The following is a 23,048-nucleotide window of genomic DNA, read 5'->3' as shown; positions in this document are numbered from 1 at the left end:
TACTGTCATGGTGGAGCACACTTTGCCGCAGAAATACACACAACTAACTAACTAACCCAGTTCGTTGTGTGTCGTTGAACAGCCGTTTACTTTGGTTTCTCAGTGGCTGTGCGTTTTAGGCCAACAACATGGCATCTACAGCGGCAGGGAAACAGAGGATACCGAAAGTGGCGAAGGTAATAATGCATTACAAAAATAGATAGCTAGCTTAGCAGCTAATAGCTCATTAGCTATGCAACGTTAGCGTGCCGTACTAGCCCACTCCAATCTCGTGACGTTAGCATTATAAGGTTCTATCTCAATTTTTGGTCAAAATGTAGTTTTTTACATAATCTGATCCATGTTTATTAATGCCTGTGTGGTGTTATTTTTTAAATGTTGACATTTTTGAGTTAGTAATTCATAAAATACAAAGGTTCCATCTCACAAAACATAATGGAATGTAAAAACTTTGACGCTCAATATCTCTGAACTACCCTAAACGGAGATAGAACCTTATAATTCTAAGCTCACGATCTGACGTTACATAGCTATCGCGTACTAACTGTCCACAATCCAATGTCGACCTTTTTTGGACAATTGAAATGAGGTAGTGTGTCGACAATGCTCTTCAAATGACTTAATGCAATTGATAATATCAGTAGCAGGATGTGTTCACAGGAAATGTACAACAAGCTAGCTAGCAGTATATATTGCAGAGGTCAGTCAATCAATTATTTGTATTAACTGTCAATTGTGTTTGATGTGTGCAGGTGAAGAACAAAGCTCCAGCAGAGGTGCAAATCACCGCGGAACAGCTGCTCAGGGAGGCGAAGGAGAGGGAACTCGAGCTGCTGCCACCTCCGCCTAAACAGAAGATCACAGATGAGGAGGAGCTGAACGATTACAAGTTGAAGAAGCGGAAGGTAAACACTTAATCTTTTATTATTTAGTGATGAATCACAAGTCATGTATTTTTGCCACCTGTACAATGATGTGCACTGGACTCCTCACAGGGATTTGAAGACAATATCAGAAAGAATCGCACAGTTATTAGCAACTGGATAAAGTACGCACAATGGGAGGAGAGCCTGAAGGAAATCCAGAGGTAATGCTAAATTTCTGTTTTGTGAAACTTTTAGTAAAGATGTGGCTGTACATTTGGAACCTGAAGTGAATTTTATTGATGACAGTTGGATGGGGAACAAATTAATGGGGAAGATAACCTAACCTTTCTTGTTGTAGGGCTCGCTCTATTTACGAGCGCGCTCTGGATGTAGACCATCGGAACATTGCTCTTTGGCTGAAGTATGCCGAGATGGAGATGAAGAACCGACAGGTGAACCATGCCCGCAACATCTGGGACAGAGCCATCACTATCCTGCCTCGTGTCAACCAGTTTTGGTACTGAACAACCGACCTCTTAAACCAATTATATTATTGTGCTGTAAATTATGCTTGGATTCAAAAAGTGAATAGGTATTCACTATCATTCTATTCAATTCAATAATGATTCAGTAAGGAGGAAGGCAGTCTTCTGTCCATAACTAATAAGTAGATTTGTTCTTATCTCTTCTTTGTTGGTGCTGTTTGTCTCTCACCATTTTAGGTACAAGTACAGTTACATGGAGGAGATGCTGGGCAACATTGCTGGATGCAGGCAGGTGTTTGAGCGCTGGACAGAGTGGGAGCCAGAGGAGCAAGCCTGGCACTCTTACATCAACTTTGAGTTGCGCTATAAGGAGGTGGACAAGGCCCGTTCCATCTATGAGCGATATATCCTTTTTGTCTGGACCCAGTTGTGTTTTTGGTGGCTGCTCAGTCAAAGATGTTCTTGTAATGCATTCATATATCTATATATATATATATCTATATGCCATTTAGCTGACGCTTTTATCCAAAGCAACTTACATTGCAGTGAGTGCATACATTTTCATTATATTTGGTCCCAACGGGAATCGAACCCACAATCCAAGCGTTGTTAGCGCCGCTCTACCAACTGAGCCACAGAGAACCATTCACTTCATGAAAGAAGAATCTGACACAATGTGATGGTATTGATGGACTGATGTTATCATGCAGCCTTCATTGGTTCTTTTAAATGCTTTAACTCCTGTGCACTTGTGATTGTCCATCCGGATGTGAAGAACTGGATCAAGTATGCCCGTTTTGAAGAGAAGCACGGCTACGTCGCACATGGCAGAAAGGTGTTCGAGAGATCAGTGGAGTTCTTTGGAGAAGTGCACATCGACGAGACCCTTTTTGTGGCCTTCGCCAGATTTGAGGAGAAACAAAAAGAGGTAGATCTCCTTTGTCAAACCTCGATATCCTTCACATGAACTTCCTCTGATCAGCTAACCTCGGTCAACAGAACATGATTTTCCTTTCATTTCTCTTAGTTCGAGCGGGTTCGAGTCATCTACAAATATGCTCTGGACAGAATCCCCAAGCAGCAAGCTCAGGACCTCTTCAAGAACTACACTGTGTTTGAGAAGAGGTATGGAGACAGGAGGGGGATTGAGGATGTCATCGTCAGCAAGAGGAGATTCCAGTACGAGGAGGAAGTCAAGGTATAACAAGTGACTCATGAAGACTATTATTATGTTTTCCAGTCTTCCATCCATCCCCAGGACTTAAAACATTGGATTTTGTCTTCTTTTTCCTGTGCAGGCAAACCCGCACAATTATGATGCGTGGTTTGATTACCTACGCCTGGTGGAGAGTGACGCTGATCCTGACACTGCTAGAGATGTGTATGAGAGAGCCATCGCCAATATCCCCCCCATTCAGGAAAAGAGGCACTGGAGGCGATATATTTACCTGTGGATAAACTACGCTTTGTATGAAGAACTGGAGGTCAAGGTAGGCCTGTTCCTGTGTGTTCATATATGTTGACTATAATCTATACATTGCGAGGTCATCTGATTATTGTGACGGGTTACATTTTCTCTTTTGCAGGATCCTGAAAGAACGAGACAGGTATACCAGGCATGTCTCGAGCTCATCCCTCACAAAAAGGTATTCGCAAGCAAAATGAAACAAACCAAAACATTATGATTAAAAACAACACTTGAAGTAATTGTTTATAAATGGTCATACTCATGATTTGGTATCCTTCCTCTTCCAGTTCACATTTGCCAAGATGTGGCTACTCTACGGACAGTTTGAAATCCGTCAGAAAAACCTCCAGGCTGCCAGACGAGGCCTGGTGAGCCGTCTCTTCTTCCTAATCACTGAAGTTGGTTCATGGTATTCTTTGCGTAGTTTATATATTTACCCTCTTTTTGTTCTTCTCCCTTTTATCAGGGCACAGGCATAGGTAAATGTCCGAAGAACAAATTGTTCAAGGGCTACATCGAGCTGGAGCTGCAGCTACGAGAGTTTGACAGATGCAGAAAGCTCTATGAGAAGTACCTGGAGTATGCCCCAGAGAACTGCACCACCTGGATCAAATTCTCAGAGCTGGAGACCATTCTGGGAGACACAGAGAGGGCCCGTGCCATCTTTGAGCTTGCCATTGGACAGCCACGGCTGGATATGCCAGAGGTCAGGCTCCTTCACGCTACCCCAGTTAAAACATTTGAATCTAACTTAATAATAATAATAGATACATTGTAAGTGCTCCAAATGGGAGACTCATTATTTGAGGTTACATTTCCAGGTGTTGTGGAAGTCCTACATTGACTTCGAAATTGAGCAGGAAGAGTATGACAACACAAGAGGCCTTTACATGAGACTGCTGGAGCGCACACAGCATGTCAAAGTGAGTACCTCAAACCCACTGTCTCAATACAATACGTACAAATGCACAACTGCCTGGGTAACAATCCCAATTGCTTACCAAGTGAGCAAATGGTATTTCATCTTACAATTTTAGCATGTCTGCTAAATGCTCATGTCTCCGTGCTCTGCAGGTATGGATCAGCCATGCCCAGTTTGAGCTGTCCATCGATAGCTCAAATAGGCTAGAGAGGTGTCGGCTGATCTTTGAGGAGGCAAACAAGGGTCTGCGCAGCTGTGAGGAGAAGGAAGAGCGGCTGATGCTGCTGGAGTCCTGGAAGGAGTTTGAGAAGGAGTTTGGCTCCGACAGTACCAAGGAGAGGGTGAGCAAACTGCTGCCCGAGAAGGTGAAGAAGAGGAGGAAGCTCACAGCCGAGGACGGGGTAAGCATTGGGCTTTGGCTGATGTCTATTTTGAGATGGGTGAGTGATTGGGTGATTTTCTTGTCACTATGAATGTACTGTGATTCTGATCGTCACCATCTCTTCATTACCCTCTATTTTTTTATGTCATGAAAATCAGTCGGATGCAGGGTGGGAGGAGTACTACGATTATATCTTCCCTGAGGATGCAGCCAACCAGCCCAACCTCAAGCTGCTTGCTATGGCCAAAATGTGGAAGAGGCAGCAACAGCAGGATGGCGATGAAGAAGAGGAGGAGGAGGAGGAAGAAGAAGAAGAAGAAAGAGAGGTGGAGAGGGGTAGAGAGTCTAGAGACACAGAAATGGCGGCAGACTCGGCATCACCAGAAGAAAGAGAGGTGGAGAGGGGTAGAGAGTCTAGAGACACAGAAATGGCGGCAGACTCAGCATCACCAGAAAAACCGAAAAGCAATGAGCCTGTTCCTGAAAAAGACCCCAAGGAGAGCAGAAAGGATGACGATGACAGCAGCAGCAGCAGTAGTGGTAGTGGCAGCAGTAGTGATAGTGAAAGTGACAGTGATAAAGATGCAGGTGAGAAACAGCCCAAGAAGAGCAAGGATGATTCAGTGAAAGATTGAATTTAGCATGCCTGGAATACATTCACTCATAATGAACAGGACCAACTTTGGGGCCTCCTCGTTGTGTATATTTCTATTAATGTTTTACCAAATAAAATAAAAATACATGTCTTTGTTCATGTGCATTCTGATATCCTGTCCTTGTTTTACTTGTTTCAATGTTCTATTGGTAGAGCTCTCAATCACTATTTCAATAGTGTTAACTGAGTAGCAAACATTATATAGGGTGAATTTGGGTAATGTGTTGACATTGGGTAATGTGGGACACATAAGCTCTAGTATGTTTATTTCTTGTTCTAACAAAATCTAGTCAACAGGATTTTTGGATGTCATGTGACTGACATTTTACAGTAGATTTTGTTAGAACAGGAAATAAACACTGGAGTTTAGGTGTCCCACATTACACAATGTCCCAGATTACCGAATTCACTCTACATCAGTACTCTCAATACTGTCATTGAGAAGATTTTTCTGTATTTTTCCTTTTCAAAAACTCAAGAATGTGTTATCACCCATTACAGAGTACAATGATATTCATAACAGTATCATACCTGCATATTCTGTTTTATCAAAGAAAATAGTGGTGGTGCCAAAACTGCTCTCGATGGCTTTCACACCACCAAGGAACCGTTCCGCTTCACGTTCCTGAACCAAGTCTGGAATCGGCCGGCGAATTCCGACCGGAAATAAATTGGTTCGGAGCCTGAAAAGTTGGTTCGCAGCGGGAACCAGAAAATAGTGGTTCTCAAGCGGGAACCAAACAGTCACATCGTCAGTGGGTGTGTCATATTTTAGGCTGCAAAGACCAGCAAGAAGGAAGGAGACGAAATGTAATCTAATCATTAGTGATCAAAAGTTTCAGCATTCTCTCTATCTTCCTCACATGCTCAGCCACAAATACACCACTTGTTTTGACTATTGCAATATACATGGCAAGACAGCAAATATTATACACCTGAATGGGTCAAGTAATTAGATAGCATTTATTGAATTGGATACAATTGTAATATAATTGGATACAAACCTAATTATCTTTGCATTTCATGTAGCATTTTTCACTTTCACACCTACAGTAATAGTGACTGACTCAATGGCATGAAAATAAAAGCATCCAGGATCTATGAGGCTTATTTAATAAGATCTGTAAATACTATGTACAATGAAATTATACACATCACACAGCAAATATAAAACAGTTCCTGGCAATCAAATATTTCACACTACATCTTCAATGCAGATTGTGGGGAAACAAATATATTTGTTTGACCATAAAGAGACATCAAGTGTCAGAGCGCCACTGTCTTTCGTTATTCTATATCTTCTGGTCGGACAGGATGTGGTAGAGGAATGATTGACTTCTTCTCTGTGTCTCTGGAACAAGCTTTCCTCATATCTGAGCAGAGAGAAAGAGCAAATTACTTTTTGCAGGTATTGATAATCTGTTTGTTCCTTTCCATAATGCATCCATTTGAAGAAGTTAAGCTTACCATAGGCATCTTCATCAGGTTCTCCATTACTAGCAGAGTAGTACTCTATCACTGTCCTGTAAACACTGTAGCCCAGCTGTTTGTACATGTTGACTGCCACTTGATTGGAGACTCGTACAAAGAGATCAACGAAGAATCCACCCTTCCTGAAGAATAACAAGACATGACATGGAATAGAAAGGTAAACAAGTAGCTAATATGGTGTTCTTAACAGAGGCCATCAGAAGCCACACATACCTTTCTGAGATCTCCTCTAGCATTTCCATGAGTTTTGCTGCCAGTCCAAGCCGCCTAAATTCTGGGGCCACAGAGAGAGCCGTCACATGTCCATGCCACTCTTCTCGTGCCACTGATCCCTCTGCCTTTCCCATGACTGCAAGGACAGAAGAAATGCCATTTAGATGGAGGCTTATAATAATAATAATGCCTTTTATTTATAGGTGCCTTTCAGAGAACTCAAGGACACCTTACAGAGCATAATTTAAAAACAAGCAACAGATTCAAACAGTGATTCAAACCAACAAAAAAAAGACAAAACAAAAGACTTAAAAACATCAATTAAAAATACACCAGTTTAAAAAGGTGGGTTTTTAGGCAGGATTTGAAGGTGGAGGGAGAGTCAATATTTTAAGGCTGAATGTCCAAATAGCAAATGTTCTCTGGGTTTATTGAATCTTTTTCTTCTGTTCATTTACTGCTGTAACAAAAGTCATCATAGTGTCACAGTGTGTGCCATGTGGGTAGGCATCATAGTGTGTGCCATGTGGGTAGGCATTGTAGATGTCATCACAGTGTGTGCCATGTGGGTAGGCATTGTAGATGTTTTGGACGAAATCTTAGCGTCTCATTCCAATATCTTCCAGCTGACATCTCTTTAAAAAAATGTGGACATTTTTCATCACAATAACCTAGGATTGTCATTTTGAAAATAACTCTTTGGAGTAATCATTTCCTATGGAAAAGGGGCGATCAAGGGGAGGGGGAAATTGAATTCTCTGCCTTGTCTTTTTCCCCATGGAAAAAGCATTTGAGATGGATGGTGGTTATATAAATTAAAATGGTCCATCATTGATATACCTGTAGAGATATGGGTTTGTTCCTTTTCTTCACTATTTCCTTTTATGGGAAAATGTTTACTCCGGTTTACTCCTCACTGGTTTCTACCCCGGAGAGCCCAACACACCTCCTCACCCAACATACATAGCGTCTGCACTCTGCACTGATGTACTGTAACAACATTGTGATCAAACACAATGGGTGCCTGGCCTGAACTCACTCTTAGTGAGTATTAGCCAAGCAGCCTAAAAAACTGTTGTGCCAAAATGTGATGCTGTGATTTGTGAACTAGGGCGGCTGGGCCTCAGGAGATAGAGCCGGCGTCTTATGATCGCAAGGTCGGCGGTTCGATCCCCAGCTGGCCACATGTCAGGGTGTCCTTGGGCAAGACACTGAACTCCCAATGAGCGGGCCGGGGCCTTGCATGGTAGCTTTCCACCATTGGTGTGTGAATGGGTGAATGACAGGCCATTGTAAAGTGCTTTGGAATAAGGTGCTATATATGTGCAGTCCATTTAGATGTACTTACTGTAACCCATCAACTCCCCGCCTGGAGCTTCTGCAACAATGAAGTACTCAGGCCAGTGGGCAAGGTACTGTAAGTAGAATGGGATTCCATACTGTAAAGGGTGGTTAAGGAAAGCTTGTCACTACATTTGGATTGTGCCACATTATCTATGAAATAAGTGCGTCATGGAATTAGATCTGGGTCAGGCTAATAATGAGCATCTTGAAGGATACCGTCTCTGTCAATGGATCCAGGTTGCTGTGAAGAGAGACACAAAGATCAATAATGTTATGCTGTAACTTGCAACACATTTAGAAGTCATTATGTAAACACAGGGAAACCAACGCTAGCACTGTTTATCTGAGAAGCTGTGGCCGATCAGCAGTGTAACGGTGGATTTTGAGAGAAGAATTAGCTGCGAATTGTTGCATATCGATCAGAAGGTTTACACCTGGTGACAAAGCCATAACTCTGGTCAATCAGAGAGTTAGGTGTAAACAGGCGAGAGACTGCTGGACACACACTGTGCTGGACACCTCAGCTAGCTATGTAGCTAGCTCACCGTTTTAGCTGAGCAAAGACTTTAAGTGAGCTAGCAGCAGACATTAAGTGTCGCCTCTATTACAACCTGACAAGCAGACGTAAATAATCCATTCAATCTGGTCGGTGAAATTTATATTAACTCACATATTGTTAAATTTAAACAAGTCATCGCACGTGAAAGCTCGTAATGTTGTCATTTTTCGCTATGGAAGGACCAGTTTTGACCTTTCAACTGTAGCGTCAAAAAAAGCATGATGGCGCCCTCTATCGTTGTGGAGGGGAATTTCATTGAACCTTCACTTTGTTACACTGATAAATCGCAGGCTCCTCTTGCAGGACAGTACATCAATGACTGCTGCACGTTGTCATGAACTTTACTAGAGTGTATTCGTATGCTGCATATCTCATAAACGCTATATATGGTATGTGGAGATAAATGCAGCTATGTACAGCAAAACAGATGGCTTATGAATGGTTTTTGGTAGTGTAGGAGGATAAATAAAAACGACCAAGACTAATATAAACAATTATTAGCAATGAAACAACAATTATTAGCAATGAAAGCACAAAATGCACGAGGACAAGGAGTGTTTTAGAGTTTCCCTTGGATGGTGAAGGATATGTGTTCTGTTCTGTTCCCTGGGGACCGTGTGCAGTAGGTGGAGTTACATTAGAGCAGGTATGAATACTGTCACTGAAAATCCTTGGTTCCACTGATCAGCTAAACACATGGGTGTGTGGTTCATACAAATGGAGTGGTCTCAAGTGTTTGGTTTTCTTGCATTATATGTTGTATTCAGTGGAGCCCAGAACACCACAAGGTAGGCCTATCGGACAAATAGTGATCCAAAACTTGTTTCAGACAAATGTTGTATTTTCTCTGCAATATTAATTTTGATAAAGGTTGCCCCTCTCAGTTGAATGTGTTAAGACAGCAAATTAAGTACAATATCTAATGCAGGCTATTTTATCTTTCTTGTCTATAATGTATCTATTTTGCATAATTGTGTTCACGAACAGTCTGACTGTCATTATAGACACACTATAATTTCATTATCTTTTTCTCTCTCTCAGCCCCATCCCCAACCCCTCTTATCTGGTTTCAGCTCCACGGGAGCTACGGCCTGGCATCCCTACGACAATATCAGTCACTATCCTCACTGAGTCACTTCTCACAGTCATTGCTGAGATTGTCCATGGCAACAGAAGCATAGTCTCAAATACAATCACAATACCAGGAGGTAATCTCTAACTTCTTGTTCTATCTCATTATAAGAAACAGTTGATACATGTTTTATGTGACTTTAAACATACTGCACCAAGTAGCAACCTTGGACTTTTGTATCATAAAGATTTTGTCTGAACATCATCACCACATGGCTCAAATAACAATAAACTGAAATGTCAAAATCCTTTTTTTTTATAGGTTCTACTGAGCTGCTGGTTCTTCCACCTGTAAGTGTTTTTTACATTGATACTATGAGAAAACAATTAAAATGTGTAATTAGATGCCGCAGGCATTGTGATTGCATTATGAACTAATTCAGTCATATCATCATCTATACATAATATGCATGGAGACACAAACCGGTCAATTACTGTCAGTATAGTATAGAGTATTTGGTGCAGAGTATAGAGTATTTGGTTCTTATCCGAGTTTTGATATTCAAGTCTGAGGTCATCTTGTTTATGGAGAGGGGATAAGATGGCAACATCTTTTCACCGGAGAAGACCTGGATCAGGTGAATGTTTTGTTGCAAATGTAGGATTGTGAAGAAAAAAAATCTCTACACAAACAGCCGCAAACATGACAAAGTAAGTCACGTTGGAGGTATCAATATAATAATACTACTAATAATAATAATCGAAAAATAAATAATAACAATAAAAATAATTTTTCAGTATGTATCACAATCCACCATTGTGTCTCCGTAACCTAGATTAGAGTGTCAGTTAGAGGACTGGAGAACTCATTTTGTTTAATGCTGCTCTTTCCCCTCTATGCAGATCCCTGACAGTGAGTTAAGCTACTGGCACCCATATATGCTGGTGGTCAATGGCTCCTCGGGGGACAATGTGGTGTTCACCAATTCAACGTATTTGCTCTTCAATCCCAAAACCTCATCCACATTAATTCAGACAGACAAGCCCAGCTATAGGCCTGGGCAGATGGTAAAGATCCGGGCAGTGTCTATTTACCCAGATGGCAAGCCATATGAGAGACAGATAGATATTATCATTAAGGTGGGTGTTTTAACATACAGTACCAAAGAGGCTATTGTTTGAACATTCATTGTGGTAGCAGAATTGTTGAATGGAACTTGAATATGAAACACATGTATAATTTATATATTATATATTTATGTATGATATATAACTGATGTATAATTTTCTTATGCTGTGAGCCAGGATCCGAAAGCAAACATGATCCGACAGTGGCTGTCTCTGGACAGTGTTCTGGGTGTCGTATCCAAAGAGTTTCAGTTGTCTGACAATCCACCTCTTGGCATATGGACCATTGAGACCTCTATCAATGTAAGTCTGTCATATGTACATCATAAATATATATATATATTCATATTCATATATGTACAATGAAATTGAAATGACTGGTGATATCATTTTCCCCAAAATTCCAAGTATGCTTTCAACATGAGGCAGGCCATATTTCATTGAGACAATGCTGTATTTCATTTTAAAAGCATTGTTCACGACTAGGCCATGGGGCTTGACATTTTTTCTGTAATGTTTCATCAATTGCAGGAATATCCACAATAAATCAGTGCTATCCAAAGTACATATCCACAATAAATCAGTGTTATCCAAAGTACATAACCACAATAAATCAGATTGATCCAAAGTACTAATTAGACCCACACTGTCCAGCAATTATTGTGAGTTCTACTGTAGGAGGGACTGAAACAAGCGAACCATAGCTCATGTTAGAGAGCTGAAATGGGCTCACCCCTCACAATATTTATTTGTCTTGCAGGAAGTAGTGACTAAAAAGAAATTCAATGTGGCTCATCATGGTAAGGATGCTTTTTCAAATCATCTAAGTGTAGTTGAGATTGGTCCCTTTGCCATCAGTTCTTGTTCCTCCATGTATGGTTGATAACAAAGGTAGATGACCCGCCAGGGAATACTCACTCTCCTGTCATGGACCAGCTTGTTTCTCATTCTCATTTGCAGCAGGACTAACCTGCGTTGTATACTCTCGCTCACAAAAGAAAGAGGATGATCAAGTTGTCTTTATCAAACATCTACCTAAATTGCTATGTATGTTGCTTGAAACGACATACAGAGTCTACACTATATATGTGCTGGATATAAGTTGTCATATACCTCCAATGTTTACCTGCACATACTATTCAAGTCAATGTCGTTTTTTGGGGGTTATAGTGCTTCCCAAGTTTGAGGTGCAGATATATGCACCCACTGTCATTCATCAAGAAGAGGGAGTCTGGGGGAAAGCCACCGCAAAGTGAGTCAATACTTTTTTTTATCTCTCTGATTTGTGCAGAGGAGTGATGATGTATAGATACAGTGTACAATGGTTTTACATTGATGTGCAGCATTTTTCTCCAGCAGAATTCTGAGTACATATGTTTGTATTATATTTTATAGATACATGTATGGGAAGCCTGTGCAAGGACATATGAATATAACCTATGTGCATCGTTTTCATGGCATTGACATGAGCTACACTGATAGCAAAGTGGTAAGGTTGTTTCTCCTAAACACCCTAGGTTAACAGTTTACATGTGTAGATCATTGCGATTGTATTTGGTTCCTATATATAATGTTCAAATATATTTGGTCAACTACCAAGTTATTATGCAAATTGTGTGATCTGCAATGTTTGTCTCATATAATATGTTTAATGCAGATTGATGGCACAGCGGATTTCATGATTAAGGTGCCTGACTACATGGAAAAACGCTCTGCAGATGACTACAGCTTTGAAAATCATGGCAATAATGAGTATTTAAACATCATAGTTTATGTCACAGACTTCCTGACAGGTAAAACTAGTTATTTGAAACCATGTGACTAAAACTGTGCACTTTGTTTATTACTGATCACAAACGATCATGTTATTTAGTATTCCATCATATCATGTTTTTAATATTCCATTATTATTATTATCTACTATAATAGATCTAATGTACAGAATGTACTGTTACTGACCTCTGAATTTATTCTTTATTGATATTCAAGGACACACTTATCACAGCACAACAAAGGTGTCTGTGGTGAAGTGCAGATACAACATTTCCTTTCATGGACATCCCATACGAATAAAGCCCTCTTTAAACTTCACAGCTCAGGTAAGGGAAATTGGACCGTGTTGTTCAGGTACGGGGAAAAGGCACTAGGAGTTCTGTTAGCCAAGCTTTGATAAAGTAGGCCATGTAGATGTTTGCAGGTGTGGTGTTACAACAGCTCTCTGCAGTGTGATCAGTGACACAATAGTAGGCCATATCACTGTTTCACACTATACTTCATATCCCTGTCATGGAATTGAGGAGTCTATTTCATAGTATACCAAGTGTTTGGAAGTGCAGATAACTGTGCCCCATTGCTCCAATTCTCAAATCAAAAGACAATAGTATAGCAGTCACTATTTCTGGAGTATCAGTTGCATTTTACATGTTTAGTTCTTACATTTCTTGTTCTTGCAGCTGAAATTATCCACGTACAACGGCCTGCCCCTGACTTTAGAGGATCAGAGAAAGACTGTGGCAATATCAGTAACGCAGTACAGGCATAATCCGTGGACCTGGAAATTTGATTTGTCAGAGCCCCGTGGGCCTGTCCTCAACTCCTCCAACGTCCCCAGAATGGAAGACGAGATACCAATCCAGGAACTTGTTTTACCTGTGTCAGCAGACGGAGTCATACATATTAACATACCCCTCTCAGACGAGGTGGGAACACTCACTATAGATGTAAGTGACAGTTGAACTGGTGTTCAACACAGGCTACTCTGCAGCTCTCTTTATTTAGACATTACAGGGCCATCCCGACCCATACTGTGCTGGCTTGGCTATTTTCCTTTCACATTATCCACTGTTTCAGCAACTAACTGGTATTTGTTGTACGCATAACCAGCCCAGCCCAGTACAGCTCAGTTTGGTTTAGTGACCTACAGTATCCGTAAGATACAGCAGAACATGGTAAAGATAACACCTGTCTGTGGTAATATCTCATATTAAATGTTTAGGCTTCGTTTGAGGACGTCTCCAACATGCTACAGCTCTATTCCAGTTACTCATCACCCAGTAAATCCTACCTCCAGATCCAGAAGCCCAGTTTGTCTCCACAGGTAAATACAGGAGTGATGGGATGGGAGCTTCAAGCATAACCAGCTATAATGGACTATTTAGCATAAAGCCACCTATGGCTTTGGTCTTGCCTGCATTGTGAGATTGAACAAATGTTTTGACAATTTATAATGCATTGGGGTAAAGGATATTTGAGTTATTAAGTTAGTCCATGTTTGTAATCATATATGACAGGGTCTGGTTAAAAGTCCCCTCAAGTAGTAGTAGTTTTAGTAGTACACATTTAAAGAAAAGAAAAGAAAAGAAAGAAAAGTGTTTTGCTCATTTGCACTACTTGCGGCCCTTATCACCAGACCGTGTCACATATGCAAGGACTGTGTGATCAAATTATTTGTAGTTATGTGTTTTTAGCATGTTGATGTTCTCTCAGCCTGTTGTGCTAAACATGCAGTTAGATGTTCATAGCGATGTTATTTGTTTGCTTCTACCTAGCGACCAATGCGATCCTAGCAAACGCGATTCAGAGCATTCTTCTCCAGTATTTGGTTTGAGGGGTACAAACATCCAAATAAGCTAATAATAAATCTACTTCAACTATTTTCAGATTTCAGTTTACAATCTACACTTTCATAATCTGGAAAAAAATGAAAAATGGCTTTGCCCTACTTGAGGACTTTTTCACCTGACCCTGTCACATATTTCATAGCAAGTACCTAACCTTGATTTTCTTCAGATTGGTTTCCCGCTACAGATGACAGTCCTGAGCAATTTTCCATTACCAGACTTTCACTACCTTGTAAGTATCATAGGATAGTAATTTGTCTGTCAGAGAATGCAACCCCCCTTAAGTTTCTAAATTGAATCTCAAAGAATAGCATTGAGTACACTGCTTTGTCCTTGTCCTGTCCAGGTGATCTCCAGGGGCCAGGTGGTGTCTGCTGGGAAGACAAGTTCTGCTTCCCTCACTCTGACCCCAGAGGAGTCCTGGGCTCCCCAGGCCTGCATCGTAGTGTACTGTGTGCTTATGGATGGAGAGATCATTAATGATGTCCTGCAGCTTCCCGTCACCCAAGCCTTAAAAAACAAGGTTGTTCTCAAGTTATATTTCAATGAACTTTCCTTCAGGAAATGACCCTGTCTCTAAGTTGAATCATTGGAAAAAATCATTAAATGTGTCTGTTCACTTCAGTGGTCAACTTAAAACTATGTATAGTCATTAACTGGCTTGATTTTTTAAATCCTGTGTTGAGGCTCGGTGGGGTGACTTGTGGACTGTGTGTGGCAGGTGTCTCTGAGCTGGAGTAAGGAAACGGTGAGGCCGGCTGATGAGGTGACCCTGAAGGTATCTGTCTCTGAGCCTGGGTCACTGGTGGGGATCCTAGTGGTAGACAAGGCCACACGCAGGCCTGCGGCTCACAACGACCTCACCAAAGACATGGTGAGGAAGACCAACAAACACTCTGGGAAAACAGTAAAAGTGACTGCCACATACAGTAAATCAGTAACATTAGGAGGGTGACCTTAAACAGAGATATACTGTACCTCTTGTTTTCAAAGAGATGTTGTTTCGTTATATCGGTCTTATCTTTTAACCACTGTGAGATTCTTTGATCCATAGACCTGATAGCAGTGGTGACCGTCTAGTCCTTCGTCAGTTTGGGATTCTCCATTGCTTTGCATTGTCTGACTATCAATATACACCGCACATTATATTTGTCATCATATAATACATCTATGAAACCCAATCTGTTGCCCCCACCCAAGTATCGGTCCAGTGTAAATGGAGGCACTAACTGTCTCCTCCGAACCTGACAAACAGGTTTTTAACAATACACACTCTTTTGTCTTGAGCAGTTTTGTTTGGCTTTGTAGGTTGTAACAGTAGTTGGCTTTGGGAATGGTGGTGTTCTGTTCTCAGGTACTAGAGGAGATGGCAGAGTACAGCATGAACAAGGCAGACATTTCCTCCAGTATCAGAATGGGAGATCCATACTCCATCTTTACGGTAGCTGTGACCCTGAGAGCCATATAAGATGTTTTGAACTATCACACTTAATGTATATCACTTTTCTATTCAGAAAGTTAAAAATATATAGTTTTAATTTTGTTTTATTTTCTTCATATACTTTTTTTTTTTACCCCCCTAATATCTAGACATGTGACCTCATGGTGTTGACCGACTCCAAGTTGGACAGGGTGGAGGACCCGATGAGACCTGTATTCCGTAAGTTTTAAGATGCAGTTCAAAAGTTGTGTCAACTGTTGTGATTCTAGCATGCATTTGGCCTGACTCTGCAGAGCTTACATCACTAACACTTGTATGCCCAACAGCAGGGGAGGGACCCTCTATATGGCTCATGAACCAGCCGCCTCTGGAGCCTCTGGAGCGCTTGGACTTCCCAGAGACCTGGCTGTGGCTGGACATCAACACAGGGTGATGGCATGTCTCATGATACATACACACACACCTGGTGGTGGGGGGGAAACAGAGACACATGAGTGTGCATATCATTTCAATGTATCCATATGTAATTAAACTAACGGGGCCTATCTTTGTTTACCTTAGTGGTTCTACCACTGCTGAGTTATCCGTGACTGTGCCAGACAGCATCACATCCTGGGTAGCCACTGCATTTGTCATGTCCGAGCAGCTGGGCCTGGGTGTCATGGAGATTCCTGCAGAGGTACTGTATTGCATCACACCAAACGGCTCCCTAGGGTTCAGTGTTCATTCTCAAATAAACTTACTCTGAGTGTGTTTTCACAGCTCACAGTGTTCAAGGAATTCTTCATGTCTCTGAATCTGCCTGCTTACATCATCCGAGGAGAGCTGCTAGTTGTGGAGGTCACTCTCTTCAACTACCTCATGTCGGACCTGGAGGTGAGCTCCTCTCTGTTCTGTGATCCATACAGCTCAGGTAGCCGGTGGTGGTCTACAACTTTCTATGTTGATAATGCAATATCCACTATAAAATTATAATGCTTTCCAGAAGTTGGAGAAGGATTTAGTTTGGCATCAGGGAGTGTATTAACTTTCATTCTGATAACCATCCAACACCTCTAGATGATAATGACAAGGCATCAAAGCATTGTGCTTCATTAATCCAACAGTGACCTACTGTATCCTAGCACTTCCACTGTGGTTTATCTTCATTCTCATATGTAATATTGTTATGAGACAATGATTAACCTGTCATGTTATTTTTTATTATCGTGTTGGTAGAGAACAGTCCCCTTTTGTCTCTTCACAAATTCCGTTGCTTCCATGTAAAGTGATCTGGGTCAATTCCCTCGACGCTTTTGTCTCATTGTCTCTGTCAGGTCCTGGTGATTGTTGCAGAGAGTGAGTGGTTTGAGTTTGTCTTCCCGGACACTGATGAGATCTATACGGCAGGTATGCGCCAAGTGTCTGTGGGGAGCCAGAACGGAACCTCTGTCCTCTTTCCCATCAGGGCCATGGCCCTGGGAGAGATCCCCATCTCTGTCAGAGCCATGTCATCTGTGGCTACTGACATTGTCCACAGGATGGTGCTGGTCAAGGTAGAGACAATACATTGTACTTTACTTTACACGTTCAGGTCAGAGGAAGCAATCGAACACCCCATCGAACACTTTCACATCCGTGTTTGTCATTTCTCCTATTACTAATTTTTTACCATTTTGACTGAAACATGGAAATCTTGATTTCGTTAAACTCTGAAAAGGAGTGTTTCCGTCCTGCCCAGGTCATATTTCCCATTAACTCTGTTTGCGTGCATTCATCTTTCATTGTTGATGTTTTTGTAGCCTGAAGGAGTTGAGCAGTCGTTTTCAAAGACCCTGTTTCTGGAGCTACCCCTGTCAGAGGATAGGCTCGTAACATTCACCTTCCCTGCAGATGTGGTGGCAGGCAGTGAGAGAGCTCAAGTGACTGCAATTGGTATGTAAACACTTTCAGTTTGACCTCCCCCACTAGAGTCACAGAGGACCAAACTACATTCCTAGAGTCTTAGAGCTCTTTCCCATCAGTGGTTTATATGTTGTGCATTTGATCCCATCATTTCACATTATCTGCATTTGATCAATAAGGTGCATTTACCTTTTCCCCCATTTGCTAGAGATGAACAATTGTGGGAAAGACTAACAAAGAATGAGAAGCAAGCTTTCAAACATGTTGCACCATCAATTTAATTGGAAAATGGAAAATAACGACATGTTTGGCAAATGTTATTTGTCTTTTTATAGTCAGCAGCTGTATGATTGTTTTATGATTGTAATAATCGGGGCATAAAGTGTACTGCGTCTTGTCACGCAAGTCAACCTAGCAGGCTACTTTGGCTGTGTTTGTTTTCCTGCATTGTAAACATGCCTGTTATTTTAAGTGGCAGCTCTTGTAAATATTAAACGAAGATGGTTTTGGAGTGTTTTGGGTTTTTGGTTTTCATGCCGGTTTTTGGTTTTCATGCAGGCACAGATATGTCATACAGTATGTCAATCTTTCTCTGGTCTTTCTCTTCTGATTGTTTTTGTTTTTCTTCAAAGGTGATATTCTTGGTCCGTCCATCACTGGCCTGGAGTCTCTCATTCAGATGCCCTATGGTTGTGGGGAGCAAAACATGATCCACTTTGCACCCAACATTTATGTCATGCAGTATCTTAAAGAGACTGGACAAACAGATCTCGACACGTTGACTAAAGCCGAGTCTTACATGACGAAAGGTGCGTTGCTTATTCCTACCACCCTCTAGTTTGCAAAGCTTGAATTCTCTGATGTCATTTAGCAAAAATCTGTAACCCTTTCGTCTTTTGCCCACGCAGGTTATGAGCGGGAACTGTCCTACCAGAGATATGATGGTTCTTTCAGTGCTTTTGGAGATGATGACCAATCTGGAAGCACTTGGTGAGTAACTGTCATTCTACTCTGGTCTGAGTGTTGCTTGTGGTACTGTGTGTGTTTTTAAAATTTTCACGTATGAGTCCATCTATTCATCATGTCTCCTCTCTGCAGGCTCTCTGCCTTCGTGCTGCGGTGCTTCCTCCAGGCCAGGTCCTTCATCTCCATAGACAAGAAGGTGCTCTCCAGTACAGCAGCCTGGTTGGGGGCCCAGCTGGGGCCGGACGGGGCCTTTTTGGAGCCTGGTCGGGTCATCCACTCTGAGGTCCAAGGAGGGCTGGACGGCCCTGTATCTCTCACAGCCTACGTCCTCATGGCTCTGCTGGAGGACGACGCCTACAAGGTGGGGAGTCGTGGAGTGGTGCGGAGTTTGGCCGTTCATCCTCGAGTCTGTTAAATCTCTTCTGATGACGTTCTTCTTTGTTTTCGGTTCAGTACAAGTACGCCAGCCAGGTGTCCAGCGGTCTGGCCTATCTGGAGACCAGAGTGGCTTCGGGAATCTCCAGTAACTACAGCCTGTGTCTGGTGACCTACGCTCTGGCTCTGGCCAACAGCAACAGTACAGACAGGGCGGTGACCGAGCTGATGGGACGAGCAGAGATGAGTGGTAATAACATAGGGAACGGGATCCTCTCCTCTATACTGTATCGACAGGCTTCATAAGAGGACTCCAACAAGTGGCAGAATGCAGAACATCTGCCGGAAGAGAATCTGTTAGTGAGATCGAGATCAACTCAATTGTTGTTTGTTTAATCGTGGATATACAGTATGTTCTTGTGCAGGACAACAATGACCATAGCTTTGTCTTCCAGTTGTCGCTCTACCTCCGACTGCGTTTTTTTGCTTAGTAACTCCCCTTTGAGTGCAGATGGCGTTCCGACCTGGAGTTCTGCAGGCACAGGGCTGTCTGATTCCTGGCAGCCACGCTCAACCGACATAGAGATGGCTGCGTACGTGCTGCTCGCACTGCACAAGCTCGGCAGAGTGGTTCAGGGCTTTGCCCTCATGAAGTGGCTCAGCCAGCAGAGGAACCACCTGGGAGGATATGGGTCCACACAGGTATGGGTCTGTCTCTGGGAACAGATCAGTTACAGTTGGCTCCAGGGCCCAGTGTTTCAAAATGTTTCATCTGGATCAGAATGATTGTTGTTGCTATCCATCGATCTGATCAACTCAGCTAATTTAGTACTCTACTCAACTGTATACTACTCAAAATAGCCAGATGATCTGATCCTGGATAGCAAAGCATCTCTCAGAATCATTCTGATCCAGTTGAAATGTTTTGAAATACTGGGCCCTGAATACATACATTAGACCTCTCCTGGATAAGGAACAATAGGACATTCACAAACGCCGAAAGAACAATCCTCACCGTCGTCTGTTCTCTGTCAGTAACGCCGTCCACAATGAAGAACATAATAACACTGTTTTGGCAGTGTTAAACATGTGATAAAGCTGTAGGCTTTCCAACACTGGACAGTCTTAGGTTAAAAAAATATATTTTGGGCCCAGATACTTAGAAGAGGGGCTCAGTGAAGATAGGGTTTGGGATCAGCAGGCTCCTGTGGGTTGGCACACAGCCCCTGGAGCTGGAGCGAGAGAGAGGGTGGTAACGATCAGGCAGAAGGGACAGCTGCTCTGTCTGCGTCATGTCGGAAGGGATCAAGACTGCGGCTGGCTGGGCATGTGCAGATGAAAGCAAAATTATTCTACACAGCCTTCTCTGAGACGGACACACACACACACACAGACACGCACACACACACACAGACACATGCACACACACACACACAGACACACACACACAGTTTTTATAGGCAAAAATAGATTTCGCTTCATTCTGTGGGAATTGCCTTCATCTGAAGTGTGTTCTCTCCTCAGGACACAGTGATAGCTTTGCAGGCCTTGTCTGAGTATGCAGTTTACGGTGGGTCTCGCAACATTGACCTTAATATTAGCGTCCACACAGCACCCTCAACAAGAGTGGCCAGCTTCCACATCCACCAGGACAACTATCTGCTATACCAGAGACAAGAGGTAAACTGAATCCACAGTCAAATACTGTCTATATCAAAGCTCTACAAATCGATAAAGAGTGGAGTGATTGTGGAGTGATTGTCTTGACACCATCTCAGAGATGTTGTAACTGACTTTGTGGTTATCGTGTTGTGGTTATCATTTCAGATTGACACCCAGAGAGAGTTAAGGCTACAGGTGTCTGCAGAGGGGCGAGGATTCGCTCTCTTTCAGGTACCATTAATCAGTAAATATGAAGTATGTCAAATTAGTTTTCCAATGTGAGTAACCCCGCAGTGCTGAGCAATGTTGCTCTCTCAACATTGAATCGCAGTGATAGACGACATGACATCACAGATTACACTGTCCCTGTTGGTGGGCTATCAAATAATTCATGAGTATCTGACATATCGGCTGGAGTTCCCTCTTAAAGGCTGCACGTTAAAAACAAAAGTTCAACAGCTGTTAGTTATCCCCCTGCGTCATACCGCTGACTGACTTTAATCAAAAGAATCAGAAACCACAACTGTAAAAATGTCTTTACTGTATGAATATGTCCCTTGGAGTTTATGGTGAAGACTCCTGCTGGTAACGGTTGAATGTCCTGTAATGTTGACATCTTAGGTTGATTTACTGCTCTTAAATGCGCTGAAACAAATCAGCCAGCAGTCATTTTGTAAAAACAACAGCTTTCTTTCAATTAAACCATGGAAATTAACTTGTATTTTCTCCTTTATTTGTCCCCCCCCCCCTCTCTCTCTCTCTCAGATGAACGTGTTTTACAATGTGGACAGTAGAGGGTTGTCAAGGAGAAGAAGAGATACTTCTGCCCAGGAGGCTTTTGATTTATACATAAGGTTTGAAGACCTAAACTATAACAGTGCCCGTCTCTTCATTTGCACCAGGTAACCACACATTTTAAATCTTTTATTTATTATTTTTTGTGTATATAGTTATTTTTAATCTTGTCGTATTATATTGTTATTTATTGTTTTTGTTTGCTATGCACCGTGGATGAGAGGGAAATGCAATTTCAGCCCTCTGTATGTCTGTTTTTATATTGGATGAACAATAAAGCTGACTTTGACTCTGTAAGAGGTCTAGTCTAATCCATGTTTAAATCCTCAAAAATCTTCATCTTTGTCCTTCAAGAACCTACTGTCAAATAAGACAGGTATAAAGTATAAGAAAGGCAATACAGTGATAGTTGATATTGTTGATTGTTAATTGATGTTGGCTATACAGTAATGCTACTATGCTGTTTTGTAGTCTGTTGGATGGCCAGGGAATTAATCAGACAGGCATGGCCATACTGGAGGTGGGAATGCTCAGTGGCTTCAGCCTGGCCCAAGATGGGATCCAGACCACTGATATGATACGGAGGGTGGAGACGCCCCCGGGGAAAGTCATTCTTTACCTGGACTCTGTAAGCTTTACTACATACAGTACACTACATACTCATCTGACCCCCCCCCCCCCCCCCCCCTGTGTAGTGTGTCTCCAGGTTCATGTAACACAAGACCCTCAACAGGAAATACCCTGTGGTCTCTTTCATTCAGACAAAGGTGGAGATGAGTCACATACTAGCACTAGATTGTCTCATAACTCAAACATTGTTATGAATGAGGACATTACTGAGTGAATGTGTTATGAGTGAACATGTTGGGTGACATCAGTGTATGACATGAATTTCACAGTTCTCCAGGCCCTACCTCTCATTGAATCATGTTAACTCCCTTCAGGTGACTACAAAAGCGATGTGTGTGACCATCCCCCTGGCCATGGAAAGCAAAGTAGCCAATGTCCAGAATACAACTGTTGTCATCTACGACTACTATGAGCCCCGTAAGCCATCATCTTAGTTTCAACACATTTATCATCATCGTCGCCATCGTTTTTCCTCTCTGAGACATGTCTTTGCCTGTAACCGTTATTATTTCCTCTTCAGGGAGAAGGACAACAGGGACATACGTATCCTATTGGAGGCAAGACATTAAGTCCCTGAAGCAATTCTGTGGGGATGACTTCACCCAATGTATGTTGCAGAATGCTTATATTATGTCTAGTAGTCTGCCACTCACCCACCATCGCCACCATGTGGCCAGTCTTGCATGTGCGCTCTTTGTCCTCCTGGCCATCAGCTTGTAAAGGAGATTTGTATAGACATGTATAGAAATATAAAAAAATAGGTGGGTGTTGTGTGGGTTACTGAACTGGAGATTTCAATCAATGATTTATTCAATCTGGCTCTGCAGTATGTTTTGTCTAAGACGTTTGACAGTCATGCACTCTGAAGAATGTTTGTACATAATGTTTTTGATTTAGGCTTGAGTGAAATGTGATAAGAGGAGAAGAAAAGAGACCTTTGCATTATTGGAATATGTGTATTGGGATATGTTTTAATGGAATGTTGCTCAACAAGAAATCCCAAGATACATAGGTAGGTATAGTAGACTACGTATATAAAACTGATTTGCTGCTTTTATTTTTACTCTCCTCATCATCAATTACTTATAATT

The 23,048-nt window shown here is 42.0% G+C and overlaps 3 protein-coding genes across 3 annotated transcripts; 2 read left to right on the top strand and 1 right to left on the bottom strand.

Annotated features, from left to right (window-relative positions):
- Positions 1-10: 10 nt before the first annotated feature.
- crnkl1 (crooked neck pre-mRNA splicing factor 1) lies at positions 11-4,881 on the top strand. The gene is made up of 14 exons (XM_080526146.1): positions 11-176; positions 753-905; positions 996-1,087; positions 1,225-1,383; positions 1,589-1,755; positions 2,101-2,279; positions 2,379-2,549; positions 2,650-2,841; positions 2,938-2,997; positions 3,107-3,187; positions 3,286-3,525; positions 3,641-3,742; positions 3,894-4,142; positions 4,282-4,881. Exons 1-14 carry the CDS (start codon positions 129-131, stop codon positions 4,756-4,758), a joined length of 2,370 nt encoding a protein of 789 aa, XP_080382272.1. The 5' UTR covers positions 11-128; the 3' UTR covers positions 4,759-4,881.
- Positions 4,882-5,777: 896 nt separating this feature from the next.
- naa20 (N-alpha-acetyltransferase 20, NatB catalytic subunit) lies at positions 5,778-8,574 on the bottom strand. The gene is made up of 6 exons (XM_080525697.1): positions 8,497-8,574; positions 8,043-8,067; positions 7,831-7,921; positions 6,483-6,618; positions 6,246-6,391; positions 5,778-6,151 (listed from the first exon to the last, which is right to left on the bottom strand). Exons 1-6 carry the CDS (start codon positions 8,547-8,549, stop codon positions 6,066-6,068), a joined length of 537 nt encoding a protein of 178 aa, XP_080381823.1. The 5' UTR covers positions 8,550-8,574; the 3' UTR covers positions 5,778-6,065.
- A 507-nt stretch (positions 8,575-9,081) lies between these two features.
- On the top strand, positions 9,082-22,677 carry cd109 (CD109 molecule; the record flags this gene model as incomplete). The annotated part of the gene is made up of 33 exons (XM_080527392.1): positions 9,082-9,173; positions 9,427-9,593; positions 9,779-9,807; positions 10,360-10,596; positions 10,762-10,887; positions 11,345-11,384; positions 11,755-11,836; positions 11,980-12,073; positions 12,242-12,377; positions 12,574-12,683; positions 13,038-13,304; positions 13,580-13,681; positions 14,374-14,436; positions 14,551-14,727; positions 14,926-15,078; positions 15,559-15,645; positions 15,795-15,864; positions 15,972-16,074; positions 16,207-16,324; positions 16,408-16,521; positions 16,962-17,180; positions 17,427-17,559; positions 18,162-18,338; positions 18,438-18,519; positions 18,628-18,856; positions 18,949-19,120; positions 19,382-19,572; positions 20,395-20,550; positions 20,698-20,763; positions 21,298-21,434; positions 21,799-21,955; positions 22,272-22,374; positions 22,478-22,677. 33 exons carry the CDS (start codon positions 9,082-9,084, stop codon positions 22,675-22,677), a joined length of 4,389 nt encoding a protein of 1,462 aa, XP_080383518.1.
- Between the last annotated feature and the right edge of the window lie 371 nt (positions 22,678-23,048).

Source organism: Nansenia antarctica (genome assembly GCF_963989245.1).
Source record: "Nansenia antarctica genome assembly, chromosome: 3".
In the NCBI taxonomy this organism is placed as follows: domain Eukaryota; kingdom Metazoa; phylum Chordata; class Actinopteri; order Argentiniformes; family Microstomatidae; genus Nansenia; species Nansenia antarctica.
Note: the sequence above shows the minus strand (reverse complement) of the source record. Positions and strands in the feature narration are given on the sequence as shown.

Coding starts and splice junctions, on each gene's coding strand:
- naa20 (XM_080525697.1), bottom strand. CDS start 8,549: ATGACAACATTACGAGCTTTCACGTGCGATGACTTGTTTAAATTTAAC. Junction 8,068..8,496: donor TTGTTTAAATTTAACAATAT/GTGAGTTAATAT, acceptor CTCTCTTCACAG/CAACCTGGATCCATTGACAG. Junction 6,152..6,245: donor ACCTGATGAAGATGCCTATG/GTAAGCTTAACT, acceptor CTCTCTGCTCAG/ATATGAGGAAAGCTTGTTCC.
- crnkl1 (XM_080526146.1), top strand. CDS start 129: ATGGCATCTACAGCGGCAGGGAAACAGAGGATACCGAAAGTGGCGAAG. Junction 177..752: donor GGATACCGAAAGTGGCGAAG/GTAATAATGCAT, acceptor TGATGTGTGCAG/GTGAAGAACAAAGCTCCAGC. Junction 3,743..3,893: donor AGCGCACACAGCATGTCAAA/GTGAGTACCTCA, acceptor CGTGCTCTGCAG/GTATGGATCAGCCATGCCCA.